The 27,400-nt window shown below is 39.6% G+C and overlaps 3 protein-coding genes across 4 annotated transcripts in view; 1 reads left to right on the top strand and 2 right to left on the bottom strand.

The window, feature by feature from the left end:
* Positions 1-1,100: 1,100 nt before the first annotated feature.
* Positions 1,101-5,663, bottom strand: mettl14 (methyltransferase 14, N6-adenosine-methyltransferase non-catalytic subunit). The gene is made up of 11 exons (XM_079553987.1): positions 5,474-5,663; positions 5,289-5,377; positions 4,914-5,001; positions 4,058-4,135; positions 3,750-3,837; positions 3,585-3,675; positions 3,371-3,512; positions 3,178-3,270; positions 2,075-2,191; positions 1,747-1,957; positions 1,101-1,627 (listed from the first exon to the last, which is right to left on the bottom strand). The coding sequence occupies exons 1-11, from the start codon at positions 5,537-5,539 to the stop codon at positions 1,320-1,322; spliced, it is 1,371 nt and encodes a 456-aa protein (XP_079410113.1). The 5' UTR covers positions 5,540-5,663; the 3' UTR covers positions 1,101-1,319.
* A 1,203-nt stretch (positions 5,664-6,866) lies between these two features.
* On the top strand, positions 6,867-20,455 carry prss12 (serine protease 12). Its single transcript, XM_079553963.1, has 13 exons — positions 6,867-7,421; positions 7,655-7,790; positions 8,385-8,557; positions 8,665-8,815; positions 9,195-9,373; positions 9,516-9,657; positions 9,759-9,970; positions 10,861-11,002; positions 13,324-13,529; positions 14,459-14,537; positions 14,833-14,955; positions 17,583-17,878; positions 19,251-20,455. Exons 1-13 carry the CDS (start codon positions 7,085-7,087, stop codon positions 19,571-19,573), a joined length of 2,499 nt encoding a protein of 832 aa, XP_079410089.1. The 5' UTR covers positions 6,867-7,084; the 3' UTR covers positions 19,574-20,455.
* A 1,274-nt stretch (positions 20,456-21,729) lies between these two features.
* The window catches only part of ndst3 (N-deacetylase/N-sulfotransferase (heparan glucosaminyl) 3), a 53,499-nt gene continuing 47,828 nt past the window's right edge, over positions 21,730-27,400 (bottom strand). The window contains exons 13-15 of one of the 2 annotated variants that reach the window (XM_079553920.1): positions 25,760-25,862; positions 23,099-23,209; positions 21,730-22,704 (exon numbers count right to left, since the gene is read on the bottom strand). In XM_079553920.1, coding sequence (XP_079410046.1) covers positions 22,696-22,704; positions 23,099-23,209; positions 25,760-25,862 — 223 coding nt within the window. In that variant the 3' untranslated portion in view covers positions 21,730-22,695. The remainder of the gene's footprint in view (positions 22,705-23,098; positions 23,210-25,759; positions 25,863-27,400) is intronic. The other variant, XM_079553919.1, reaches the window with a different exon arrangement.

Genomic DNA, 27,400 nt, shown 5'->3' with positions numbered 1-27,400 from the left:
TTCCCGCTTCTCCACAAAATGATATTGGTACACTATGCATTGCCCTGGTTACAAATTAAAATTAGGAGGGATTCCAAAGTGTTTGTACATACTGTTCATATTGTTTAAGAAAGACATAAAAGTATATAATGGCCTGAGGTAAAAATAAAGACATAAATAATGGCACACAGTGGCACATTTGTTGCTCATAATGTATTGTAAAGACTTAATAAATGTATTAGGCCAATTAGCATTTGGAAAATAGTTTAGGTGGATTGCAGATTTATTTGGGTCTGGGCCACACAGTTGTTTTGCTGTGTTGATGCACCATTGTGGTCTTAATGGTCCTTCATTGAAACAGCTTGGATTTTACATGTGGTTTCAGTTCATTGGATTAAAAAAAAAAAATAGTAATACAACAACAATTGATTTCAAGGTTGGCCTCATGCCTGTGAAGTCATAAGACAAGTGCCGACAACCATGTGTGGTCTTATCTATCAATAATTTAAAACATCCCACCCCTGGCACAAGGGGCATGAATGTTCTAAAATGAGTCCAGAGGTGTGTACTGTGCACATTTTATCAAAAGGTGTGAGCCATTCTTTGCATATGCAACCTCAAGTCATGCTTTACATTCATACAGCACGCAGGACAGGCATGAACAGATAAGGCCAGCCAATGAGCTTTCGGAGATTTCAAGACAGTAAAAACAAGACACTGATTCAACTACTTCAACTTTCGAGGAGGAGGTGTTGGTGAACTTGTTTTTGCATGTGGTGCCTGTCAGGGAAGACAGAACTCATTGACCACCAGGTAGACACAAGAGATACGCTTGTTACAATGAAAATAAAAATGTTTATGTTGATAAAGCAAGACATAAATGAAAAAAGCTCATTCGATCAGTGGGCCCTGCACCCGGACAATTTTACCTTAACTTTATTTTAATCTTTATTTGAAGGGTCTCTGAGATAAGAGACAGATGCACACCACCAGATTATAGCTGAATAGCTAATTTACATCCATACTGCCTGGTATGTCTTATATTTTTTTCGTCAGTAGATCCATAATATAGGACTCCAAATAATGTATTTCAAATTATAAAAATATATATGCATTTCTGTCTTTGATACAGTACTACCCGTAATACAACATCACACAGATAGTCTATATTAAAAACATGGGAAAGACATTTATTGATACAACATTTAGACAAAAAAACATTTCAGTGTTGTCAGCAAAAAACAACAAGATTATAGAGGATAATCATCTTGAAAGATCTAAAGTTATAGCTTGTCATGTGATGTTTATCATTTATAAACACGGGCTGTTCTTTTGGCTGTCTAACGTGGTGGAAATCCCCTGTGTGGTCCTCCTCTGCCTCTGAACCCTCCCCTGTCACCACGGAAATTTGGTCGGTTTCTATCCCGTCCTCGGTCTCCACCTCTGCCCGTGTTGGGCCCACCACGACCTCCTCTGGCAGCCCCGCCTCCTCGGTCGGACTTCATTTTAGCTGGAGGAGACTTGGGTCGCAGTCGTTCAATTTCTTCAGTGCAACCAGACAGGTTGGAGCTGGGCAATGCAAAGTAAGAGGCATAAGCTTCTGGATTGAAGTTACTGTTTGTGAGAGTGGGGCCCACAGTTAACCAGCCTGAAACACAAATAAAAATGAAATAAAACAGAGAAAACCTAAAAAAAACTAAAAAATCTACCTTAAGTATAGCTATTAACTAGTAAAAGACGATATAAGATGTGAAAGTTTTATCTGACCTGGCCTTATAGTGGAGTCTCTTCCAAACAAGTGTAACCTCCGACGCCCCAAACAGAAATGCTCAATGATGTGAAAGATCTCAACTGGCTTCTCGACGTTTCCCATCTCAGGCTCCTCTGTGATGATTAAGTCAATGTCCACGTTGGCATGGATGAAATCCCCATCAGTGCTCCTACGAACCGTACCTTTGATTCCCATCAGACAGTGTTCCTAAAAGAGGGTGTTTAATTAAGGGTATAGTTCCACTCTAGTTATTAATATGTTATATTTATTAACTATTTTTCTACATGTGACATTTATATAGCTGTATGTGTGTGTATACTGTACTTTAGTCCTCTGGAACACTGCTTTTGGGTCCAAGGCCTTTGTCTTGCCTGGGTTATTCTTGTTCGTCTTTATCCAACAAATATCTTCACATCGTCGAAAGCCCCATTTCCTCAAACACTGAAAATATAAATACTCATCATTATTATTACTACATTATCCTCATCATCGGTGATGTCAATAATACAATAGGTTGTGTGAACAAACTGAACATGTCTCTCATGATGTGGTAAAAATAACCTGCCTTGAGGTGAGGTGAATTCTCCATTTATGACAAGAGCAACAAAGAACATAATGCTGCTTGTCCTTTGCAGGGTGTAAGAATGACTGTCTATATAGCAAAGGCTTAAGTGTGAATACATATATTGTCTGCTATGCTATTCCCCTGACAATGACAGATGTCTCAATCTTATCAGACGTAAACCAACTCCTGAGCACATTCCAGAGCAAGCACGTAATTTAACATGAAGACAAAATGTTTCACACATAGATTTTATAAAATTATTTTGTAGGCATGAATGGCAGCAGAATAAAAAATGCTGCAGCAGAGACTTAATGCTGCTCTAGGCTTGTTCCTCATTGGAAGAAATCATTGATATTGGGAACTTTCAGCAACCAATAAAAATAAGAGAAGGGAAAGTGTAACTGATGAAAGAGTTTGTTTCTATGCAATTTGATCTTAACGCGATATCAGCGCCAAAAACGCTCTGGTTGTGTTCAGAGGTTTAGATGAATCTTAGAAGGACCTCCTTCTTGTAAAATAACCAAAAATTATTTTAATTATTACCACTAGACCTGCCAGTGCGAGCGTCCACCATAGACTTTATGTGTTAAGCAAATAGCCCTGACACTCAAATTATATTTGGTCTTAACGCAGCTGGAAAGTGCAAGTGCACAGCAAATAATCACAGCCGTTTTAATGGCTTTCCACTGCTTTTCCACTCTGCACAGGAGCAAACATGAACAGTTCTGACGTTTGATTCATGTCATTCTTTAAATAAAGAAATATGTACTGAAAATTGTGATATCTTGGAATTTTCTTGTTTCAAAACTGCATTTCGGGGACTCAAAATCATTAGGCCTGCCCAGGCCAAAAGGCAACTTACCATTCTGCCCAGATCTAATCCTTCCCCAGAGCCACACCACAGAAAGACAAATGAGCGAAGAGCTGATATCTCCTCTATTTCCAATTTCATGATCTAAATCAAAACCAAAAATGTTTTAGTGTTAATATGTCCAGCACTAAAAATGCATCAACTATGATGATCATAGACTCATTGCATGCAAAAAAAAACCTACATCATCCCATGTCCAAAAACGTTCAGTGTGGCTGATGCCAGATTCTCTGTAGTATTCCTCTAAAGGGGGTTCGAGCAGAATGACATCAAATTTACATTTCAAATCTTGCAAATCAAAGGTCTCTGGATCTGCCTGGAGGTACCTGTATGAAGACATGCATACAGTTTACAGCAAGTTGAAGAACGAACACATTTTACACACAGTGATGCCATACATTGGTGGAGTGTTGGTGGTTGAAATGAGCTCATCTTTAAGTCTGATCAGCTCTCGGAGTTTAGGATACTCTTCAAATCGATCTGCCAGGCCTGCAAACACGAAAACCTCAGTTTCACAAATTCACACACAGAATTAATGAGAAGATTATTTTAAATGCACTCACCAACATCCCTAATAAAGTTTTGTGGCCTGTGGCCTGTGTCAACAAAGTGCTGGCAGTAGTCATTGTGGGGGTTTAAACTTTGAGTTCCCTAAAATGTATAAAACAAGACACAAAGGAGCATTGTGAATAAATCCTACTTCAGAAACACACACATCGTGTAGCACTTTGGAACTGCAGTGTTTTTTAAATGTGCTAGAAAAATAAAGTGGATTGACACAAAAAGTGTGTGTAAAATACAGTTGTGTTTCTATGCAAACATTATCCATAAATAAAGAAACAGAAATCATATTTAAAAAAAGGTTCCGAACCTTAAGAAAAGTACTTGAGTCCTTGTACACCTCCTCATATGGGTTGCCTTCATCGGGTTGTTGCATCTCCATTTCATCCTGGTACATAATAAATACGACATTTTAAACCATTAACATGGATCTTGAACATTTTTCAATTGAAATTACATTAAATAAAATGTAATAATCCAGTTCAGATACTGAATCTGGTCTTTTATTCTTGTTTCAGAACAATTTGTCAAATGATTTTGAGCATAAATGTGAAGGTTATTTTTTTTGATGAATAGGTAGCGTTCACGATTTAGAATGTGATGATGTCATAATGTCAGATGGAGGGCAGGGCCAATGCAACTCTATGGGAGAAATGCAGTTTTTGGAAGAAATCTCCAAAACGAAAATTGACAAATGTTTTTCCTCTTCAGTATTTGATCGTGATTGGATTCACAAACCTGTGATATTATTTTTTTGTCTGAAAGTCCTTTCTATTGGACAACATCATGATCATGTTTTCGCATATTGTCACCACTTTTTGACATTTTTTAGATTAAATAATTGGACATTAGTTCATATATGCTGACAGAGGAGACGATGAACTTTGTGACAGTTTTTGTTTTATGTGGATTCCTCCAGTAATGACTGAGATATGAGCCAAAAAACAAAGACATAAAAATATGCATTTTGTCAGTTACCACCGTTACCATAGTTACCGTCAGTTGACCTCCACCTCAATGTTAAACTATAGGCTCTTTAGAATGTTGTGATGTCACGTGAACGCTACCTATTGATTGATTTAGTTAAATCCACAGTCTGAGGGAAAATATGACACTTTTGTGTTTGTGTACGATTCCTAAAATCAAGTCAAATCATTTTTGCCTACTTGCTGTTCTTCCACAACTTCTTCAGCATCATCACCCTCAGTCTGTGGTTTTTTCTTTGAAGACACGACTGAACTGTCAAACGAGGCCCTGTGAATGGGAAATGTATTAGGATTTTAGATTCATTACACATGCACAGTATATTGATATAACAACGAGACCAAAGGACAGATGGATATCCCTGTGTTATTAAGACTCAAACATTCCCACCATAGGGGAGAGCGGGGTGGGTTGGCTCACATAAAACATTTCGTAGCTTCACTGCCAAGGCTTCTAAATTCTGAGGCTTTAATATTCAAAATAGACAGAATAATACCAATTCTAAGTATTGCGATAACTTAAGTCCAAGTCCAACATTCACACTAAAACACGCTAACCTGCATGTTTCTCTGGTCTCCTCTATCTCCTTCTGTTCATCTTTGCTGTTGAGAACTGCTCCAATAGCGTCTGCACTTTTTGCTCCAAGCTGTGAACACGATAAGACAGTAATTACATGATATGAATATAATTCGTCTATAGTTAAGAGAGGGAGAGATGACAAAAGCATTGTGTGTACGCTTGCCTGTTGAGCCAAGAGCGATCGCCTACGTTTCTGTTTTTCGCGGATTTCCTGTAGCCGACTGTTCATGGTTCTGCTCGACACAAACTCAACATAAGTCACTGGTTTCTTAATTGCAGTAAAGTTTTTCGTAAAATACAACAATTAAAGATGCGACTTCAATGGAAGATCCCGCTAAGGAAAAGCATGGGTACGTTTGATAAGCACAACGAGGACATCTGCGACAGGCGGCAGACTTTCCGAAAGCAGCATACAATAGGAAGCAGCTGCCCGGTGTGATGTATGAAGCGCACCCCGTGTCGCCTTTAAATGACATCATAGAACTTGAACTGAGTCGTTTATTAGTGACGTAGGTGGTAGAGCCATTTGTGCCATTTTATGTAGAAAAACAAACATCAAGTAGAATGAAAAATAACCTAGAAACAACAACAACAACAACAAATAATAATAATAATAATAATAATAATAATAATAATAATAATAATAATAATAATAATAATAATAATAATAATAACAATAATAAATTTGGTGATGATGATGATGATGATTACATTAAGCCTAATAAAAGGTGGGATACATTTCTAGATTTACCCTTTTTTCCTGGTGCACTGCAAATAGATAATGCTTATACTGAAACATGAGTGGCTCACTCTCCCCTACGCTAAAAGTTATTGGTGGAGAGGGGCCAATTGCATGGGCCAACAACAGTTCACATGACCGAGCCAACCTGGAGCACTGACTCACTTTATTCACGATAAACAAACAATATGCAGTTTGCAAGCCAATTTGGACCCTGGTCCCATAGCCTAACTGAACTCGCTATTTGATGTGGCTTTATGGAGTTTTATTTGTTTTATTTAATCAATGGATGCACAATTGCCCGCTCCAGGTCTATCGCAAAATCAATTCAATTCAATTCAATTCAATTCAATTCAATTCCATTCCATTCCATTCCATTCAATTCAATTCAATTCAATTCAATTCAATTCAATTCAATTCAATTCAATTCCATTCCATTCAATTCCATTCAATTCAATTCCATTCAATTCCATTCAATTCAATTCAATTCAAAGGACTTCATTTGTGGTCTGGTAGCCTACACTCACACATCCATACCAACTATACAAGTAAAAAGATAAAATATTACATTTGTTAGTCAAGTTAAAAGACTTGCCACGCTGTTCTCTATACATTTCAGAGTCTGATAGATGCAGGCACAAAAGAAGACATGGCCCGTTTGTTTTTCGGACGGAGCTGAAACTAGAAAACTTCATAATGATAAGCAAGCCAAAGTAGTAAGTTTTTTTGTTTTTGTTGGACTAACAGAATCTAATTACAGGCAGAATTTCCATTTAGACCAAGGCTACCCCAATGATTCTTGCACGCCCCCTAGACTACCTGTAACCCCGTTATTGGCAATCTATCTCGTCTATGTCTGCCTGGTGTGCCTGCTGTTTGTGTCCGCAGCAGAGACCATGGCATAGGAGTTTCATTGATCCCCGTCACAGTGCTGGAGCTTATTCCCACACCATGCAGGATTCCGGCTGAATGCTGTAGACGCGCTGGCACTGCAGCTGATCGTCGGCTATTCGTTAGCATCAACAGAGCGCTAACATGAATCTGATCTTTTTGGCTCCTGTCGTAACGCTTTTGCTTGCAAATAGCGGTCCTTGTTTGTGCAGTGGCGCGCCCTCACTCATCCCTCAGCCGTTTACGGGGTGCGCGCAGAGCCGCGGGAAAGGCGCTCTTTATCGAGGAGCCATAGACGTGACTGAGTCCGGAGCGCGGTGCATTAACTGGACCGAGGTGGTCGGATTTACGGAGCGGTACCCAGAGAAGGGCTTAGGAGAACACAACCACTGTCGCAACCCAGATGGCAGGATCCGACCGTGGTGCTTTTTCAACAACAATAAAGGCAGAGTGGACTGGGGATACTGCGATTGTAAACAAGGTACGCATGGTCAACTTCCTTTATAGGTCTGTAGCCAATTACAGCAATTGGCTGTAGTAATAATAATACTGGTTTCACAGTCCGATGCATCCTGTAGTCAGGTGTGACATGCCATGAAAATGCACGTCTATGCACATTTTTCCCCAGCAGTATATTTACTGAGTACAGAGAATTTGAGCTTATTTTCATCTATCTCTCTTTGTCTCCATTGACTTTGTCTGACTCCATCCTAGGCTCTGTACGTCTGCAGGGAGGCTCTAAATTGGACGGCCGAGTGGAAGTCTATATTTCTGGTGTTTGGGGTTCCATATGCAGTAATTACTGGGGACAAGAAGATGCTTCTGTCGTTTGCAGACAGCTGGGAATAGGGTAATAAAGCATGCATGCATGTTCAAAAGTTAATGTTAAATACTACTTTGCAAGTTTTCTTATTTTCTTTTGAGCCTCATAATCTACCTCTTAAGGATCAAACAACTGTCTGTATCCTGTCACATTGTTGCTGATGCATTGCATATGTAATGTAAACTATTTGAATAACTTCAGTTCACTCAAATATAGACTTTTTGGTTGGTGCGGGTTGCGGGGGTCTATGAAAGTCAGCCTAAGGTTAAGAGGTCAAATGTCAGCCCCATGCCTGCTGGTATATTACTGGAGGTTAAATTGTTATGTGGAAGACAGACAGGGCATGCATGAAGTTAAATATTAAGTTAATTTAGAACACATTCTGGTAAATGGTACATGTACCAGAAACACAATGTATGAGATTGACAAAATACTTCAGACTTTAATGCTTAAATTGATGCCCGAACCAAAGCTTTTAAAACCATAGACAATTCTAACCTCAATAACTAACATTTTACACTGGTGAGGTTCTAAACCTAAACAGTGGCCAGGCGGAGTTATGCATGTTTATGCTTTCAATGAGAGCCTTTAATATGGATTAAACCCCAACTTCTTTTGCAGACTTTCAGGCATTGCACGTGAAGTTCACTTGTCCGGTTCCAGCTTGGCCAAAGTGCATTACAGGTCTGTCCATTGCCAAGGAGAGGAGCCAGACCTCCTACAGTGTCCGAAGACTCCCTGGAATGGAGGAGAGTGCCCGTCGGCTGCAGCAGTTACATGCACACCACACAGAGGTAAAGAACAGGCTTTTGTTCTAACTATTTGTTCATTTGTTTAGTACTGCATGTGTATAGTTGGTTGCTAGTGTTTCCTATGTGTTGTCTTTAAAAAAAAAATTCAGAACAAGTCACACTTCCTGTACGGCTGGTTGGGGGTCATTCTGCGTCAGAAGGCACAGTGCAGGTTTTTCATGCAGGCCAGTGGGGGTCTATCTGCGACGACCAATGGGATGACAGTGATGCAGAGGTGGTGTGCCGACAGCTTGGGCTGAGGTAGGCAAGAGATGATTTGAAGATCTGGAAAATCTAATGAAAAATGTGTGTTCCAAAGAAATGGACAAACAGACTTCATGTGGGTGTCCAGCTTTCTGTCTCAGCCTCTACAAGTATGACAAGTATTCCCTCCGATCGCGACAAGCCATAAATAACGTCTGGATTTCAGATAATGAATCAGTCCCTTTGTTTATGCTTGAATTCTAGAGCCACAGAAACATGCATATTTAGCCATATTTAACTTTGTGTGTGTGGTGGTATGCAAGTAAAATATACATTAAGATGAAAAAAAAGTAAATAAATAAACATAAAGTCAAATATTAAGGTCTTGATATATTGTGTAAAGTAAACATTTTTATTTATCTTTTTTCTGTCCCAGCGGGGTGGCCAGAGCATGGGGTCAAGCACGTTTTGGTAAAGGCTCAGGCCCCGTGTGGCTGGATGAGGTCAAATGCACTGGAAATGAGCTGACTCTGGAACAATGTCCAAAAAGCTCATGGGGAGAGCATAACTGTCTGCACCTAGAAGATGCTGGTGTCTCCTGCACCCGCCCCACAGGTTGGACATCTGCTCTAAACAGAATTTGTACTTAAGAGATAGGTACTGTAAAGTCCTTTGCAAAACAAATAAATTGTAATAAATTTTGTTTTTTATTACACTTGAAATCTTTTATTCACAGTGTGCTTTTCCTTAATTGCAGATGGTGCTGTTCGCCTGGCTGGTGGTGCTGGGAGTTATGAGGGGCGATTAGAAGTGTTCTATCGTGGCCAGTGGGGAACAGTGTGTGATGACGGATGGACTGACTCTAACACACGAGTGGTGTGCCGACAGCTTGGTTACAGGTAAATGAATAACTTCAGAGGTGTTTAGTTGTTTGTTTTGTTGTTGTTTTTTTCTGAAAACTTCTGTCAAACCTCTGTCTGAAAACATCTCATGTTTTCAGATTTGGAGTGGCTTTTGTTCCAGGCACAAGTACTGCTCCACGTTTTGGGACAGGATCAGGTCCTATTCTCTTAGATGGTGTGAGCTGTACTGGAAAAGAGCCCAGTCTGTTTCTGTGTAACAAGCAGAAGTGGCTCCGTCATGACTGCACTCACCATGAAGATGTCAACATTGCGTGCAACCCAGAGCGCAGCGGGGATGGCTTTCCATCAAGTAAGAAACATGAATCTAATATGTTATACTTTAATCTTATAGTTTGGCTGCCTTTTATTATTACAATTCTAATTTCAAATTGGATTAATATTAGTGACATTGGACATGTACACATTTCTCCAGCCATTTTTTGACCAATCCAGTAAAGTCGTGAACATATGCATTTCAAGAGAGTCAGTGAACAAAAAGGACGCACTGATTTTATCTATATTTTAGGCTCTCGCCTAAATTCTGCCTTTTGTTGAAATGAAAATGAAATCAGGCCTACTGTGTAGGAAGTTTGTGTGTGTGTCTTGAACAGATTGCGTACTTTGGGAAGAAACCAAGTCAAGTTGTTTATGTTTATAGCATATAAGAGACAGGGCATTTCCTGCATTACACCCCTCTAACTTTGGAGTAAACAGTCCCACAATTTACTTGCACAGGCAAATCTCTCTGGTAATATGCCATTCCTCGCATAGTATGTAGCTTTTTATTACGGGACAAAATCAAAGCCATACAAATATTGTGCACTTTGTAGAAGGATACCTTTTGTCTGCTATTAATGGAAGAAAATAACTGATTATGAACAACATTGAACTTATTGACATGTAGAAAATGTACTTTAAGAACGGGCAGGTTAGAAAAGAAAAATGACGACTTCCTGCACATGATGGTTCTACTAGCTGTGTGGTAAAGAAGGAGTGCATGAAAGATGGTAGCACTGAAATGAAGAGTTTCAAGTTCTGTCATGTAGAGTCAGGTGTTTGAACTGCTTTCGCTGTAGGGAACTGGAGAGGATGTACTAACTGAGCATTAAATTTTATGACAGTGTCAGTGGGTGTAGAGTGTCTGTCTTTCTGAGCTCAACTCGTGTTTGTCAAAGTATGTGTGTGTATGAATGTTTCCAGGAATGCCAGTAAGGCTGGTGGGAGGAGAGGGCCCAGGGGAAGGCCGGGTGGAGGTTTACCTGTCTGGCCTATGGGGAACTGTCTGTGACGACGGATGGAGTGACCATGATGCCGAAGTTGTGTGCCGTCAGTTGGGCTACAGGTATGAAACATCAACATGAATCAGAGCAAACGTCCACGCAGATATGTTTCTAGCAGGCTATGCAGATGTCAAGGACTCTAAATTCACTTAGCATCATCACACTAAGGCTTTTGAGCAGACATAGGATATAATTTAAAAAAAAATCTTTAAAATTACGGATCAATCAACATAGTTACAATTAATGTTTGCAACTGATGCGATGCATGAAGAGCTTTTAGCTAGTGCTAATTCTCAGCTCATGTCCCTGGTTGGGTCTTTCTACACAATATATAATAATGAAACACATCAATACAACAGGTGAGATAATGATGATCGCTGGGTGAGACTATGTGTGGGGGCTCCACCGCAGGCGTGTAGGGGGGTCCAGCTCTTCAGGACCCCCCTCTGGAGAAGAAGAATCCGCATTGAAATAAAAAACTGACATAAAGGGAGGGTGAGGTCAACAGTTTCAGACAAACATTGTTGAATGGGCATGGCCCGTGTCTGGCTGTAATAACATGGTAATAGGATGGAAATACATACAGTGGGGCAAAGAAGTATTTGACCGAAATCCAATGGGAAGTCTGGGGAACTGACCAAATACTTTTTTGCCCCACTCTAGGTGTAATCATGGCATTTACTCATGGAAAAAGGACACAGCTGTCATTCTTCTTTATGTTATGATCATTTGATTGATCAAAACCCCAGGTACACCTACTCCGGAATGAATAATGCAAATGATCATGAAACACAGTTTGTACTTTCTTGGTCATAATATAGAAACAAAAGACAAAATGCACATTATCCCCATTACCATGCTATTTCTGTCCTTCTACTATGCTAATGCTGTGTAGTAAAGCACAGTCTGATCTTTATTTATTTAGTATAGAAATGTGAAAGTACTGTGCAAAAGTAATCAAACAGGATTGAATGCAGGAGAAAAATAAATATTAGGCATAACAAAGTTTTTAAAGTGAGAAGCTAAAGTGGGAGTATCTGAATACAACCATTACATATGTGACATTTACTGTAGATGAACCACTTCTAAATTCAATCTAAACTACATAATCTCATTCTTTCTTTTGTTATTCCAAAAATGGTTGCCTCTTGTGATGTTCTGCTCTTGTCAATGAACAGCACTCATTTTTTTGCAATTTTCTTTGTTTGTACATAGCTTTTTACACTCTGTTATCATGACATGACTCATGGCGAAATTCTTTCAAGCTAACAATAGAAAGGATTATTTGTCCTAGACTAGTATTTGAAAATTGTGTAATGTCTTTTGTGCAGGCTTTAACTGAACTCGTGTGCCGTCATCTATTTTGACAATAGATTTTTAAACGTCAATTCAAAAACATTTAATTAAAAGCCCCTTCCCAAGTGCAAATGACACATTCAGAGTGACTGATATGCTGGGGCAAAATATACTACCTCATCCCATCCATTCTGTTTTGCATTATCACCTCCCTCTGAGACCCCAGCGACTCCAAACAACATGGAGGCGACAAAAGACAACCTCTCAGCGAAACCAAAACAACAGTCCTCATTTGGTCTTTTGTCACTCTTCCTCTAGGATACTTCTATAGTCGACCACTTTATTCAAACACATCTGTGAGAGGATGAAAGCCACATCTGGAGTGAATGAAAGTCGTGGGTAGAGAGGAGTGTGTGTGAGGTGTGCAAAAGTCATGTTAGGATTATCGCTCTATCTTGCCTGTGGGTGTGGTAAGAAGTCGTAACATAGACACCAAGATCGAAAGGGTGTGCTACAGAAATCAATATTATACACTTCCAGTTTTATTGTAAACAGTGACGTTGACCTGACTCAACTTTGGGGAAAACCCTGGAAAAAAATGAGCTCACACATAAATACCCATCTGAAAGACAATTCCAGCCTCACCAAAGCGTACACACTTGTGCCTTCTCACTTCTGTTTTTGCGATATGAGTGTTCTCTATTACCTGACAAATGATACCTGTGAAAACACTACACTCTTCTGTCGGCAGAGACATATAGAGACGTATAGTGCATTTTTGAGCGATGTTGTAGCGCTGGTGCTGTGGGTTTGATGTCAGACTATAGGTCTTGTTCTCTGTGCTGGTTTTCTCATTACACAAAGCGCCACTCAGGGAGATATTGCATCAAAGTTACACACTATGTCTCAATTTAAAGCACAAGAGTCTCAGTAGAGTCTCAGGCTCATACTGTCAGAATAACTGTCTTATTCCCCCCTTGACAGTCAACCAGTCAAATGTTAAATGAACAAAAAATAACCATAACCTCTATTAAATTGTATTCCTGTGTCCAGCCGATTTTGATTTATGATTCTGTTTGTTCACCAGTGGAGTGGCAAAGGCTCGCGTCATGGCGTACTTTGGTGAAGGAAGCGGCCCCATCCACATGGACAACGTGAAGTGCAGCGGAGAGGAGCATTTGTTAGCTGACTGCATCAAACAGACCCCTGGCACACACAACTGTCGCCACAGCGAGGATGCAGGGGTCATTTGCAACTATGGGGAGCCGCAGAACACCTATAAAGAGGTCCAAGGTCAGCGGGGATTAATAAAGTATCTATCTATCTATCTATCTATCTATCTACGCACACACACGCACTCGCACACACAAATAGTAGCACTAGTAGAAGTAGTGGTGGTAGTAGTGGTATCAAATTAATCTGGGATTTTTTTTCTTCGATTGGTGCTCTACCGATCTATCAATTTTTTTTTAGAAAGTTTCGAAAGAAAAGGAAAAATGAAGTTACAGATTTACTCAACCAAGGATGATTTACTTTCTGCAGTGTATCAATGTTTTCTATGTGTGTAAAACACGTCCAAACATTGTGGGGAAATGAATGAGAAACCAAACTGCTCGTGACATTTGGTGAGAGCAGATCTGGAGCGGCCTTACTGTGTACGCTGTGTGTCCAGATGGTAGAATGAACAAAGCTCCTATGTTATTACTTCACCCTGTCTGTCACACACACCAGGGCAGGCTCATATCTGTTACTTGCACATGTGCTTTTGCGTTAAATGGACTCAGTCACCATTTCACATTTCCACACACGACAGAAAGTCAAACCAAAGCAGATGAGTGTTAGGTCTCTTAAGAATGATGGATTGCAACCCCTGGAAAAGCTATTAACCCGTGGCATGTTTTAGGAGCCTTCATTTAACCTGTATTTTAGCATTAACCTATTTGTCTTTATTCACAATAGGGCATTTTGCACTAGGCGACATGTCATAAAAAGGGCTCCCTGGACACAGTGGCTAGGCTTTTTCAAGGGTTAATTTTGAAATGCTTATAGAAAAAGTAAAGTAGTAGTAAAAGCCTATTTTTATAAATTAATGTTGGCTTTAGATTTCTGTACAGAGATAGAGTAATTAAATCAAATATGTAGTGAGTAAGGGTTAAAAGGTACCTGCCTGAACCAGAATGGTAGAACAATCATCTCTCCCACTCTCTCTTTGTCTCGGTCAGATCCTGTCAGCTCAATTTGTGGTCTGAAGCTCATACATACACGCCAACGGCGAATTATTGGAGGAGAAAACTCTTTGAGGTAAGCCTTGGGATTAATAACACATGAAATTGACCAGTCTTTGCCATTCGTGAATGAGAAATGTCTGTGGGTTCATTTCAACAAAGCGAAATGGGACAGTACTTTGTTCGAATCCACAGTTATGAGTCAAACAGAAAAAGGGGCCTGCATGGTTTTGTATCTTCGGTGCCATACTGTTTATCCCAGGCTTATAAAGAAAGTGAATGGCTCATGGTTGTTGCTGTTACTACGACTGACTCTCTCTCTTATAGTTAACAAATACCTTAATGCTGGCTTGTGCTTGTTTACACCCGAGGGGGGGCTGGCCATGGCAGGCTGCAATCCGTTTGCGAGGATCTCGAGGAGACGGGCGGTTGGTGTGTGGAGCAACTCTAATTGATACCTGCTGGGTGCTCACATCTGCGCACTGTTTCAAAAGGTCAGACACACAACGGCAATCTATGACTGAAGCCTTAACACCAGCATGTTGGAATGTGCTTGAATTGATTATGAACCGGTCAGTCTGTGATTTGGCTGTAGATATGGCACAGCTGGCAGGAAGTTTTCTTTTATGTTAGGGGTCCACACATCAGCAGCATTTAGTCACCTGCATTCAGCAGACAGCATCATGGGGCTATTTAACTTGGCCATGGAAGAAAACGTACTTATATGTGCTAGACCCAGATAACAATGTAACTCTGAAAACACCTCACGCATAGGTGTTCTAGTCTTGGGTCTCAAGAGTTGGAAAAATTAGGACAGTTGCCAAACAAGTGATAAAAACAAGAAATTCCATCTTTAAAGCAGAACTAAGTAACTCATGCCCTAGAGGCCATAAGCGCCACTGCAAGTGTCGTAGCATGTTGCCTTTTTTTACTCATTTATTGTCTGTGAGAGTAAATACTACGCTGATAGAAAAGACAAAGGGAGAGAGGGATTTTGTACATCCAATTACACAATGGAGCGATTACTTTACTCAAACTTGGCTGTAAATACTGTTTAAGTGGCGCTAGCCCACAGTTAGCTCTGTTAGCTTCTTCTTCGTGATTCTATTAGTGTGTATTGCGCCTCCGACCCGGAGGCAGGAAAGTTGCAAGTGTGGTTTTCTGACCAGAGACACCAGAGGGAGATGAAAGACCCCCCAATCATCCCATTAACTCTTGTATTATTCCCAGAGGGACTACGAAAAGGATTTATTAAGGTAAACAAGTTACTTAGTCCTCCTTTAAAAAAAAACATATATAAAACAAAATAAACACAGCCATGAAAGATGTATTTACATTTATTAAACGTACTATACCTAATTTTGAACCTTTTTTAGTCAAAATGTGACGAAATGGGTATTATTACCGTCATGACCATCCTTCAGAAAAAGGTGAACCTCTTTTTGTCACATATTGATTATATGGGTTGACCATACACAACATCTACAAATCATAATATGGTGCAAACTTCACGCATCAGGCAATTTAAAAAAAAAAAAATTCTACAAAAAGAAAACAAAATCAGGTATAGCTCCTTTAAAGATTGACGTGGCAGGAGAAAAAAAAAGTTGAGATAAATCAATCACAATGTCAAACAATTAAATCAACAGAAAATACAATCATCATCTATATTACAGTGTTAAAAAACATAAAGACAACACTTGACAAGAAAATACATTATGTGATTGTTTCCCTGTCAATCAAATTTACTGCCTTTGTATGAGTTATTTTCTTTGGCAACGACTACTCCCAAAAGTATTTCAGTGCCTAAACCCTTCTGACTCATCCAGTTGAGGTCATGGGGCTTTCCGTCACAGAGCCAGGATACACCTCAAAAAGACACCAATTAGTCCCTAGCATTTTTAGTGTAAGCTACTAGAACCTCCCTTTATAGATTACACATGCCACAGAAACCAAGGCAGAATTACCTTTTCCCGTCTGTCATCTTGCTTTCTGATTCAGCGACCAAATTCAAAACAAGGACAAAAATAGCATACAGTCGCCAACACCTCAGCGGTAATATCTTCCTCTTCTCACACTATCATATGACTCCTGCTGCATTAACCACTGCTAGTCCTCACGCACGTTACTTCAGGTCAGTGGTCACATGCTGCAATCTTAAATCTATTTTTACCTGTCGGCTTTGCAGTTTTGCGTCAACAACATAACTACAGAGCAGATCTCTTTCATCATTTTCAGAGTGCATGGGAGCATGTACTTATGCCATTCAAGTCCTAGATCAACCAATCATTACAAGATGCCTTTCATATTATTTGTGTTGCGTCTCTTTCACGTCATGAGTGATAAGATGTCCACCTCTACGCCTCTTTGTGTGTTGGGGTTGTCAGGTGGGAGGATTTTCTTTCTTTCTTGACGTCATTGACACGCAGTGTTTTGATTGGGTTTATTCAAATTACACCATTAGTGAGAACAAAAGTCAGAATAAAAGCAACACTTGTTGGAGTGTTTTTTTTGTTGGTGTATCTGGAATACATTTACTTTTGTATTAAAATGTTATTATACTTTTTTTTTTTATTCCAGTGATTCGTTCGGGGAAAAATAGCAAGAACACCTAGACTGCAGTAATGGGATTTTGTCAATAAACTAAACTAAACAATACACTTGGATATTACTTTATATTGTCAAACCCTTTGTTATTCCAGCTTACTGAAGCCAAAAGAGGGTGTGTTCAGCCACTATTAGCCCTTTAAAAATAGCAGTGCCAGAGAGTTACAGAGTTGAAAGGCCAAACATAATTGTTCTATAATTGGGAGAAGTCTTTCACTCAATACAGCAGGGGTGTTAAAAGTCTTTTCACTGAGGGCTACTGACCAAAAAAGTTCTTCGTAGGAGGGACACTAAATGACTGTGGTGTAATTCATCTAATCATTATATAAAGCCACATTTGACGGCTCCCTTTGGTCAGTTAACTAAATTTCTATGCTAAGACTCGCAGAATAATGTTTGTTATTGAGCTTGTGGCAATTAGGGCAGAATAACCAGAAATATATTGTTATATTTTACTTATCAGGATCATGAAGACTGGATTTGTCCCTTTACTAACTAAGATGTTGATGTGCAGGTATGGAAACAGCACAAAGGAGTATAAAGTGCGAGTTGGGGATTATCACTCTCTTGTCCCTGAAGAATACGAGGAAGAGTATGGTGTGGACCAAATCGTTCTCCATCCCAGCTACCACGGTAACAGCAACGACTATGACATCGCACTGGTTCGTCTGTCACCGGGAGCGATGGGCCACGCACCAGGGGAGTGCGTTTCTTTCAACCGCCATGTCCTCCCAGCCTGCCTGCCTCACAGGAAGGAGAGGGTGCTCAAACAGGCCACCAACTGTCACATCACCGGCTGGGGAGACACAGGTATTATCAAGGGTGTAACTGGGATTGTGGTACACTACACTTTAGGGAACTTTTTACTCGAAAACCAGGTATCTGAGGGAATTTACCAAAGTACAGATTTTGCATTTTGATCTTTTGGGAATCAGAAAAGTGTGAAGGTATGAGGAAGACAGTTTCTATGCTTGACTTGTTATTTCTTTATTTATTGTTTTGTTTAGCAGGAAGTATTTGTGCCAAAGTGTTTCAATGGCTCGGTTTGAAGCAGCGTGGAATCACACACAAGATTAATCAAAGGCGAGAGAAATTAGCTCAGAATGTTACGCACTCTATTTGGAAGAAAATGTGCAGCATTCGAGGGATGAGCTGCTGTGACCGAAAACATTTAGACCTAGATTTTATCTCCAAGTATGTGCCTCAGGCACTCCCTAACACGTGTTGTGTTATCTGCAACAGAACCTAGACATAAGATTTTATTATTTAAATCCAATTTTTCCCGTTCAAATCCATATTCAACCGAAAGTGGATAGAATAACACTTTCAAAGTGTCAAACGCTTCAATCAATAAATGTTTCCTGCAATTAATACGTGCTTTTTGACAAAAACGTTTCTGTTCTCTTCCGCCTTGTGAAAGATGTTGTTGCATTTACGGTAAGTTCAGGGAAATGATCATGAATGTTGCACCGCCTATGCCTAAACCCTTTTTTTTCTAAAAAAAATTCTCAGCAGCTTCTTTGTGCTTTAAGTGAAGGAAGTGAATTATTTTTCCTTTAGAAGTGCTGAAACACTGAACGATTTCTGAGATAAGAATGTGAAAAATCAGGTTGTGCTGCAAATGACGTAGCGAAAATGTTCCCCTCTCAGACACAAAGGCTTGCACAACTGTTTCTCAACTGCTCGGGGGACAGTGACATGTGGGCAGGCGTCCACACAAAAAAGTTGAAACTTCATAATTACCTTGCAGAACTGTTGCAAAAGACACGTTGGTGACAACAATGACAGTAGCCGTGGTAGGAGTAGTAGTAGTCTTGATAAAAGTACAGTGTCTTAACTTTCTTTCTACATTATCTTTGAGTGACAGTTCATAAGAATAGAATAGAATAGAAGAATAGAAGAAAAGAAAAGATGTTTTATATGACATAATAGAAAAAAATAGAAAAAATACATTTGCAAACATGCTGTTTTAAAAAGGGCAGTACTTTTAGTCTTGGGATCTGAATAACTATAGTAGAGACAGAGTAGTTGTCTGTGTAAACACCATTATAGTTGTGATCAGTAAAATCACGTCTGATGGTAAAGATAAGGTATGTTAGATAGTTGTTGATCATAAATATACCTTTTGCAGTATTAGAGTCTATGAGAGGTTATAATGAATTGGCCCAATGTCCCGCTCCAGGTCGTTCGTACTCTAAGACCCTGCAGCAGGCGCCACTGGAGCTGCTCCCTCGCCGCCACTGCCAGCTGCACTTCCACAGCGCCTTCACCAGCCGCATGCTCTGTGCCGGGAGCCTTCAGACGGACAAGCGGGTGGACAGTTGCCGTGGAGACAGCGGGGGCCCGTTGGTGTGCGAGAGGCCAGGAGGGGGGTGGGTGGTTTATGGGGTCACGTCGTGGGGTCTGGCCTGTAGGACTCAACAGTCCCCAGGCGTCTACACCAAAGTGTCCGCCTTCAGCTCCTGGATACGCAAGATTATTGGACAAACTAATCGGAGGAGGTAAAGCACGGACAGAGAATCTCACAACCCAAACCGTTTACACAGAGGTCTGTGCAGGGGTGATGTCACAACCTGATTGTTGTCACATAAGCTGAGCGTTGGACTTTTACTCCCCTATTTAGTTTTTTAAATGTTCACTTGTTTCATTTAGTTCAGTCACATTTGGAATCATTCATGTTATGAATTATGTTGAACTTATTGCAACAAGTATGACATATGCCTTTTTCCTCAATGTACTGTACATATTTTTCAAGTTCGAGGATGATTTTATCTGTTTGACCTGTGAGCATTAAATGTAGAAGGGACCACAGCATACTGCTAACACAATACTTGCAACCATTCTCAGTAAAGTGTGTACTAAAACACATGCTTTGTATACTCAACAAGGGTAGTTTACAGAACTTAAACTACAACTCAGGTGTCTTTGTATTTCTTTGTTTGCAGATAACAAAAGAAGACAAAAGTGTATTAACATGAAGCACACGGCTATATTTACAATAATTACTCATGTACTTGTTTAACTATGTTTTACTAAAATTTAAGGTCCATATTTAAAGAACAAAAGCATTAGACAATCTGATACACTTGAATTAAACAAGCTCTTTGCTGCTATCTGTTTGACTATATATTGTATTATTTATATAAATAGAGGCAATAAAAGTAAACACATTCTCACCTCACTGACAGAACGGGCTGATCCACATTTTGAGTCTCTCATTACTTATCTTTGAAAGCCTCTATCCATCTTGCACACACCCATCCACAGAATGTCAGGTATGCAATAATCATGAATAGTTGCTTTCTTTGTTGTACTTGTTTATCAAGCATTGGGTTAAGGCAGGCAAACATGCTTATCTCGAAATCTAAGGCGTGGAGGAAAAACTCCTCTGTATAATGTGCCTATGCGTAAACAAGAGAAATGTACTTTTTGACGTGATAAGGGAAGTTTCCTACAGTCTCCAATAAGAATTGCTTGTATACTTACATACTGTACATGCAGTGCACTGCAACAGTATAGAAGCAGCACACTGTAGATATTTTAAGCACAACAAAATGACTTCTCTGTGACTGTATACACCTCACCTTATATAGATTTTAGTTTTGAAACAGTGTCTATAAAGACCCACACAAACAGTTCATCCGCACTGAGTTTGTACCTGAAATTCAGCTGTAATTTAAGATACAGAAAATGTCAGTATGTACTACATGTTCATTATAAAGGAAAATGCAATATATTATTCTACACATTGTATACATATCTCCCTATAAAGCACACCAGGAAACTTTTCAAAGTGCCCTAAATGTACATCAGCTGGAGGGAATAGATTTTATGGGAGTGTAAAATTGTCAGTGTATTCTGCATGAATCAAATAGAATATCTCTTCATTGCATTTATTTAAACGGCTTCAAGCATGAGTCTGTTTTGAATTGAAAAGGTCAGGGCTGTGAACCAGTTGTTGCTGGGATTGATTTGTACATTTACAAGGCTCATTTTCTGTTATGATTTGCTATATGTTCCACAGGACCAGCTTTAACACTTGCACCTGTTTTTAAAGCTGTGTCGTTTGCTTTTAGTTTTGTAAAAAATGTAAATGATTCAATAAACAGAAGTGACAAAGAGCTGCCTCTTCTTACCGGAACACTTGCCAAATACTTCTGTTAATGTAAGTATTATTGTTGTTATAGTTTTATCTTTAAATGTTCATGGGGTCAGACTTATTTACTTAAAGGGTTTTAATTTCCTTATCAAATTGAGGCATCAAGTTAAAGGGACTATACAGAGTTTAAAAATGTTAAAACTAAGTATTTTCATCCCCCTACATGTTCCAGCCATGTCCTAATGTGTAGAATGAGCCACAACTGCCTCTAAAATCCTGCACTGTCACTCAAAAAGTTGTTTTTATTATTTAAGTTGTTACTTCGGTCATGCACGAGCTTAATATAGAACCTGCAGTTACACATAAGACCTGAGGTGTCAGTAGTGAGCATAAAATGACTTACTTGCGTCTAGTCTCTTCAAGCATGAAATGTACATAAACCAAATCCAAAAGAAAAGGGCACTTTCATTCCAAGTTCAAAGTGAAAAGGTTGGGGAACACTGTTGTATTAAAAGAGTGAACTGCAACAATAATCATAGATAAAGAACACAGAGATGCTGTCAGATATAGTCTTTATTTCATTTTGGTTTCCGTGTTTCACACTTAGGCGTTTGCATTCAAAGTGATGCAAAACAATGTAGGCCACTAGTTGAAAAAGAGAAAGATTTTGAACAGAAAATGGACTAAAATTAAAACAAAGAACTTAATAAGCTACTTTTGAGTCCTGGAATTGTGGGTATTTTGCATGGGTTTGGTTTTGGTTATTTCACTGCCAACACACTTTCAGTCATTACCAAGCGCTTAAAAGCACTCATGCCCAGCCGCATGGTCTTAGCACGCCTTTTGTCATACGAATATACTTCGCCGTTCACCAATCGTGGTGCAGTGACTTATCTCTTCATCAGGAATAGCCCCAGGCGACACCTGTGCGGATAAACACAACTAGCAAACTACAGAAGTGGATCTTAGAAAAGAGGAGTATCACAAAATAACAACATGAACTCGCCCTGAGCCTGTGCACTTGTACCCTTTAGTCCCTATGTGGAGGAAACATAAAAAGGAGAACAGACAGGTGTGTTGTTTCGTACGTCCAACAGAACTTGTGCAAGTGCAAAGTCATCTCTAGTAAGGGGAACCACGCACAGCAGACCAGCGCTGTCCTGGCTTCATAACTTAAAGATGGGAAAAAAAGGAAAAAACAAAACAAAAAACATTGCTGCAGATTTTGGAGCTTTTGAACCATGCTCCGAGCACCTCCTTATATTTCTCTTCGTTTTAGAGTCCATCTTAAGAGCCACACGCTGTAAGCACCGCAGGCTGCCATCTTCCCGACATGTTTGGGAGTTCAGTGCCTCTCATGCGATCGGGACGTCTACGCAGCAGTGGCTCAGCTTCCACGGGCCCAAGGCACACAATACGCCCCTGTCTCCACCTCGGTGTCCACTTCACTCTATGGGCTGGAGGCAACGCATCTGAAGGTATAGCGTCCTGGATTCGATCTTTTAACCCTGCCTCATGGACGCAAATGTTATCTAACCTTGAAGAAAAGAGGTAAAGCAAGACAGATCGGAATGAGGGAGAAGAGGAGAGAGAAAATACAAGGGGGGGAAAGTAATTAAATACCTTTCTGTTCACTTGAATCAATACCGGCCTTAGAAAAACTGTGTGTGTTTGATATTTGTGATATGCACGTGAATGAGGAGTTGCATGTGGCTTGTTATGAGGACACATACTTCAGAAATTCCCGACTGTTTCAGGTTAGACGAGAAGATCAGGAGTCAACAAAATACTTCTCATTATTTTATTTAACTGCTTCTATTAGCCTCCAGTCTTTACTTAAAAATATGTCAAGATTCTTTTATAACATTTTTTGGTTCATAAAGGTTCGGGTCAATATTCAAATGAGTGTGTATTTGTGAAGGAGTGCTGACCTTCTGCAGTTCCTCCCTGAGCCAGGAGGGGAGCGGCTGTCCGAGGCGGTGCAGCAGCTTGGACAGTTCCACATTGTGCTCCCTGTAGTACCGAGACAGATACACCCGAGCCTGACCAAACACAAACGACAAAGGGGGGCGGAGTGAAAACAGTGCAGCAGGACCAAAGGACCGGCGCACAGGACAACGCCAAGATGAAAGGAGATGAATAAGTTAAGTTCTAATTTCAGATGGAGGGCAGGGAGCTCAATTTATCTACTGCAACTGCTTTTGAAAGGCAAAACCAAATAGTCATTTTGTTCAAGTGATAGTTTTAATTAAGAAGTATGTTATGTCGCCACCGGGTCAAACAGGGAGTGGTTCAGAAGACCCTTATGAAAGACCAGGCCCGGTCAGAAGCGTGAGGCCGTCCTTCTGTTGACACACCACCTGCAGGAGGATCCATAAGGGATTGGTGCAATGTGATTTGTGCGCTGGGCGGCTGCCCCCGTGGCCCGGCTACGGACAAGTGGAAGAAGATGTATGGATGTATGGATGGAAGTATATTGTGTGGCATGTGTGAAAATTAAAAATAATACATTTATACTATTGCATGAACTAATAAAGTTGGGTGTTTGTTAACTTGTTATCATCTGAATAATAATAATAATAATAATAATAATAATAATAATAATAATAATAATAATAATAATAATAATAATAATAATAATAATAATAATAATAAAAACAGGAAATAAAGTGTGTAATATGGATTCAAATTTGAACTGCGACATAAAAAAATAGGATTATAAACATATTTGCATTGTTATATAGACCTTCAAAGAAAACAATTAAATGTGCTGTCAGAAGGGGAAGATGAACGGTCCTTGCATATACCATAGTACTTTGATTCAATCTGTGATTCCGGCTGCAGCTATCTCTACCAAGGACAGAGATTTATGGTCTGCATTTGCTCTGATCTCACATCTCCCTCTTGTGGCCGGCCGCTTGATATCACTATTGAGTTCTTGTTATGAACTTTTTGATTGGCTGACAAGTGCCTTTGTCTTATGGGAAATATAAAAAAGAAATAGGGTCACTGTGGGCTGTCTCTTTCATCATTGTCCTTTATTACTCTTAAACATGCGCACACAGCTCCTGGTAGATAAAAGAAAAGTGTGGTTGGAAAAAAGTCTTTATTCTTTACACCTTTAATCTTAAACTCACAATATTTAATATTTAATATTTAATTAATTAATATTTAGGCGGGACCACATTACACCGGATTTAAAATCGCTGCATTGACTCCCCGTGTGTTTCAGGATCAATTTTAAAGTTCTTTTAATGTTTTTTAAATGTCTTAATGGTCTTGGTCTTTCTTATCTTTCAGAAATGCTTTTACCTTATGAACCTTCACGGCCCCTTCGCTCCTCCGGCAGGGGTCTCCTAGTTATTCCTAAAGTCCACAAAAAGACTCATGGTGAGGCGTCTTTCCAATATTACGGCCCTCGCCTCTGGAACGACCTGAGGAGGAGCTCAGGGCTGCAGAGAACGTTCATGTTTTTAAGAGCAGGCTCAAGACCCACTTTTTTAGCTTAGCTTTTAACTGACTAATCTATTTATTTAATCCTAATATATAAAATATATATATGGGAGGTTGTGCCAGGCGTATTGTTTTAAATGTTGTAATCTGTAAAGCACTTTGTGATACCTTTCGGTATGAAAAGTGCTTTATAAATAAAGTTTGATTGATTGATTGAAATATTGTGAGTATATATTTATCATACTCACAAACGTCATCACCTACGTTAATGAGTATATTTAAATATATATATTCACTAATGTAGGTGAGTGAGTATATATATACTTCCCCCACAAACGTCATCACCTACATTCATTTGAAAGAGTCGGCAACAAAGCCCCTGCTCTCAAACAAACACTGAAGTGTTAAGGGTTTGCCCAACAATTGTTCGATGAGAAAACATAGAACTTCCTGGAAACAAACACCTGAAGTGAGTTTGCCAGAAACACAGAGATGGTCACACCCTACTCCATACCCAGAGTCAACAATGGTTGTGGGATTGAAATGGTTTGAGGTGTTTTTTTTTTTTTTTTTGTCTTTAATGAGGACTCGGAATCTCACAATCATGGTCTTGGTCACTGTCGCCTGTCTGATCTGAATCCTATTGAATATACGGGGTTACCAATTCATCTAAATGGACTCAACAGTCTGTGCGGAAAAATGGTCCGAAATTCATGGTCATGTTTTCTTCAGCCTCATCGGCAATCACAGAAGTAGACTCAAAGTTGTTGTATTGGCTAAAGAAGGCGACATAAGGTACTGACTAAGGGGGATTTTATTGTGACCATTTAAGATAAGATAAGATAAGATAGCCTTTATTGATCTCACAATGGAGAAATTTATATTCAGCTCTTAGAAACACTCAGGGTGTGCAAATAGGCAGAAAATGTGAGAAAAATAAACAATTATGTCGTAAAATAGTGGTATTTTATGTACAATGACTACCAAGGGACTTAGGGCTACAAAAGTATAAACAGTAAATAATAAAGTAAACAGAGTGTAACAAAAAGTGTTAAAGTCAGTATTAGCAGTGCAGGTTTACATTTCCCAGTAGGTGGCCTGTTAAAAAAGACGACGGTTAGATGGGTCCAGTACTGTACCTCTGGTTCCATTGGAGGATACTTCCGGCCTTTACTCTTCCCCAGACATTTGGTCTTTCCGCCTTCAAGGAGCTGGCACCAGAATCCTTTCTGAGGGTCAAACCTAAAAGCACAATAGATTATATCAGTAAAACCCATAGAGCACATACTATTACAGCTATAAAGTCAGTAACAGCACACTGAGATGATTTTATTATTTTGATCATTTTCATGCATTTATTATTATCTATTTGTACTGTAAAGTTGTTGCAAAAGAAACAGATACGTAAAGTTCCTTCTCCATGCTATTAGGCATATTAATTTTCCAGAAAAATCAATCTTACATTGAAGTGAAATGAATTAATTTCTTTCATTTTCTAGTGACAGATTGTGAATAGGAATAAGCCAAAAAATACTAATTGTCACGATTTTGCAAAGAAAAAAAAGATGACCCAGATGCAGGATTACAAGAACAGGATTACAAGGGAACCAGACTGGCCAAAAATGGGCAGTTAACATAACAAAATCAACATGCAGAAAGGGCACAGACTGAGGACAGGGAAGACAACGAACCAACAAAGAGGAGGGGGAAACACATGGGTCTTCTAAATACATTAGGGAACAAGTGAAACACATTAGGGCGGGGCAGGCAATCAACACAGGGGAAGTAAACCAAAACCACAAGGACTGAACAGGCATGTCGGAATAAAACACAAAGAGCATGGAGGGACACAAGACCAGAACTAGAAAACTAAACAAGGAACAACAAAACAGGACCATGACCCAGATGAATCTCTTTCTAAGTTTTAAGTTGTGATTGCTGGTGGGTGGTTTATTCATTCACTGCGATAGCCGTACACAGTTTTTCTAAAGTCCTTTTTCATGCTTGTAAATCAAATTGCTCTTAAGTGTAGAAACGTTCTGAGTCACACTGATAGAGTAAAAACGTCCTAAGCATGGTGGAAGGTTAAGTGGTTTGACAGTTTCAAAGTTTCAAATTGCGTGTATTTTACATTTCCATATCAAGAAAATGTGCTGAAGACGTTCTGTTATCTTTTTCTTTTTTTTTTTGCTTTTGGCTATTACTGCCGCTAATTGCCACTCATTCGAGTATAAAAGAAAGGAGGTGCAAATATTGTTCTTTATTTGTATGCATGAGCGCTTTAATAATGAGATGATAAGTGGATCTCCATCAGGACGGAGAAGAGAAAAGGAAAAGCAGATTAAATAAATGGGCTGGGATTTTGAGAAACTGTCAGCCCGCTGTCATGTCGCCAGAATTAGGAGAGAAAGAAAAGATTAGGCCTTTGAGAAGCTCGGCCAAAACACACACTCATTATCGTGTCAAAATGAATCTGTTTGCTAAACGTATTGGTATGCGTGTGCCTGTGTGTGTGTGTGTGTGTGTGTGTGTGTGTGTGTGTGTGTGTGTGTGTGTGTGTGCGTGTGTGTGTGTGTGTGTGTGTGCGCAGCAAGTCTGGATGTCCCTGTCTGGAGGTTGTGAAGGCTCAGGGGCAGATTGCAGTGTGATGAGAGGGGCTCGAGAAGTAAACAGTTTACCATTCGTCTCAACTCAACTGAAAGGTCACACGCAGCAGACACACAGAGCAACTGGGGAGAGAACCTATTCTATGTAAAGATGCACAAACGGCTTCAAGATAA

This window comes from Gobius niger (assembly GCF_951799975.1).
Source record: "Gobius niger genome assembly, chromosome: 3".
In the NCBI taxonomy this organism is placed as follows: Eukaryota; Metazoa; Chordata; class Actinopteri; order Gobiiformes; family Gobiidae; genus Gobius; species Gobius niger.
This window is presented reverse-complemented; position numbering and strand designations above follow the sequence as displayed.

Excerpts from the sequence above, each read along its gene's own strand:
- mettl14 (XM_079553987.1), bottom strand. The coding sequence starts at position 5,539 with ATGAACAGTCGGCTACAGGAAATCCGCGAAAAACAGAAACGTAGGCGA. Across the intron at positions 3,838-4,057 it reads ACTCAAGTACTTTTCTTAAG|GGAACTCAAAGTTTAAACCC; the intron begins GTTCGGAACCTT and ends TATACATTTTAG. Across the intron at positions 3,676-3,749 it reads AAACTTTATTAGGGATGTTG|GCCTGGCAGATCGATTTGAA; the intron begins GTGAGTGCATTT and ends TCGTGTTTGCAG.
- prss12 (XM_079553963.1), top strand. The coding sequence starts at position 7,085 with ATGAATCTGATCTTTTTGGCTCCTGTCGTAACGCTTTTGCTTGCAAAT. Across the intron at positions 7,422-7,654 it reads ATACTGCGATTGTAAACAAG|GCTCTGTACGTCTGCAGGGA; the intron begins GTACGCATGGTC and ends ACTCCATCCTAG. Across the intron at positions 14,956-17,582 it reads TCTGCGCACTGTTTCAAAAG|GTATGGAAACAGCACAAAGG; the intron begins GTCAGACACACA and ends GTTGATGTGCAG.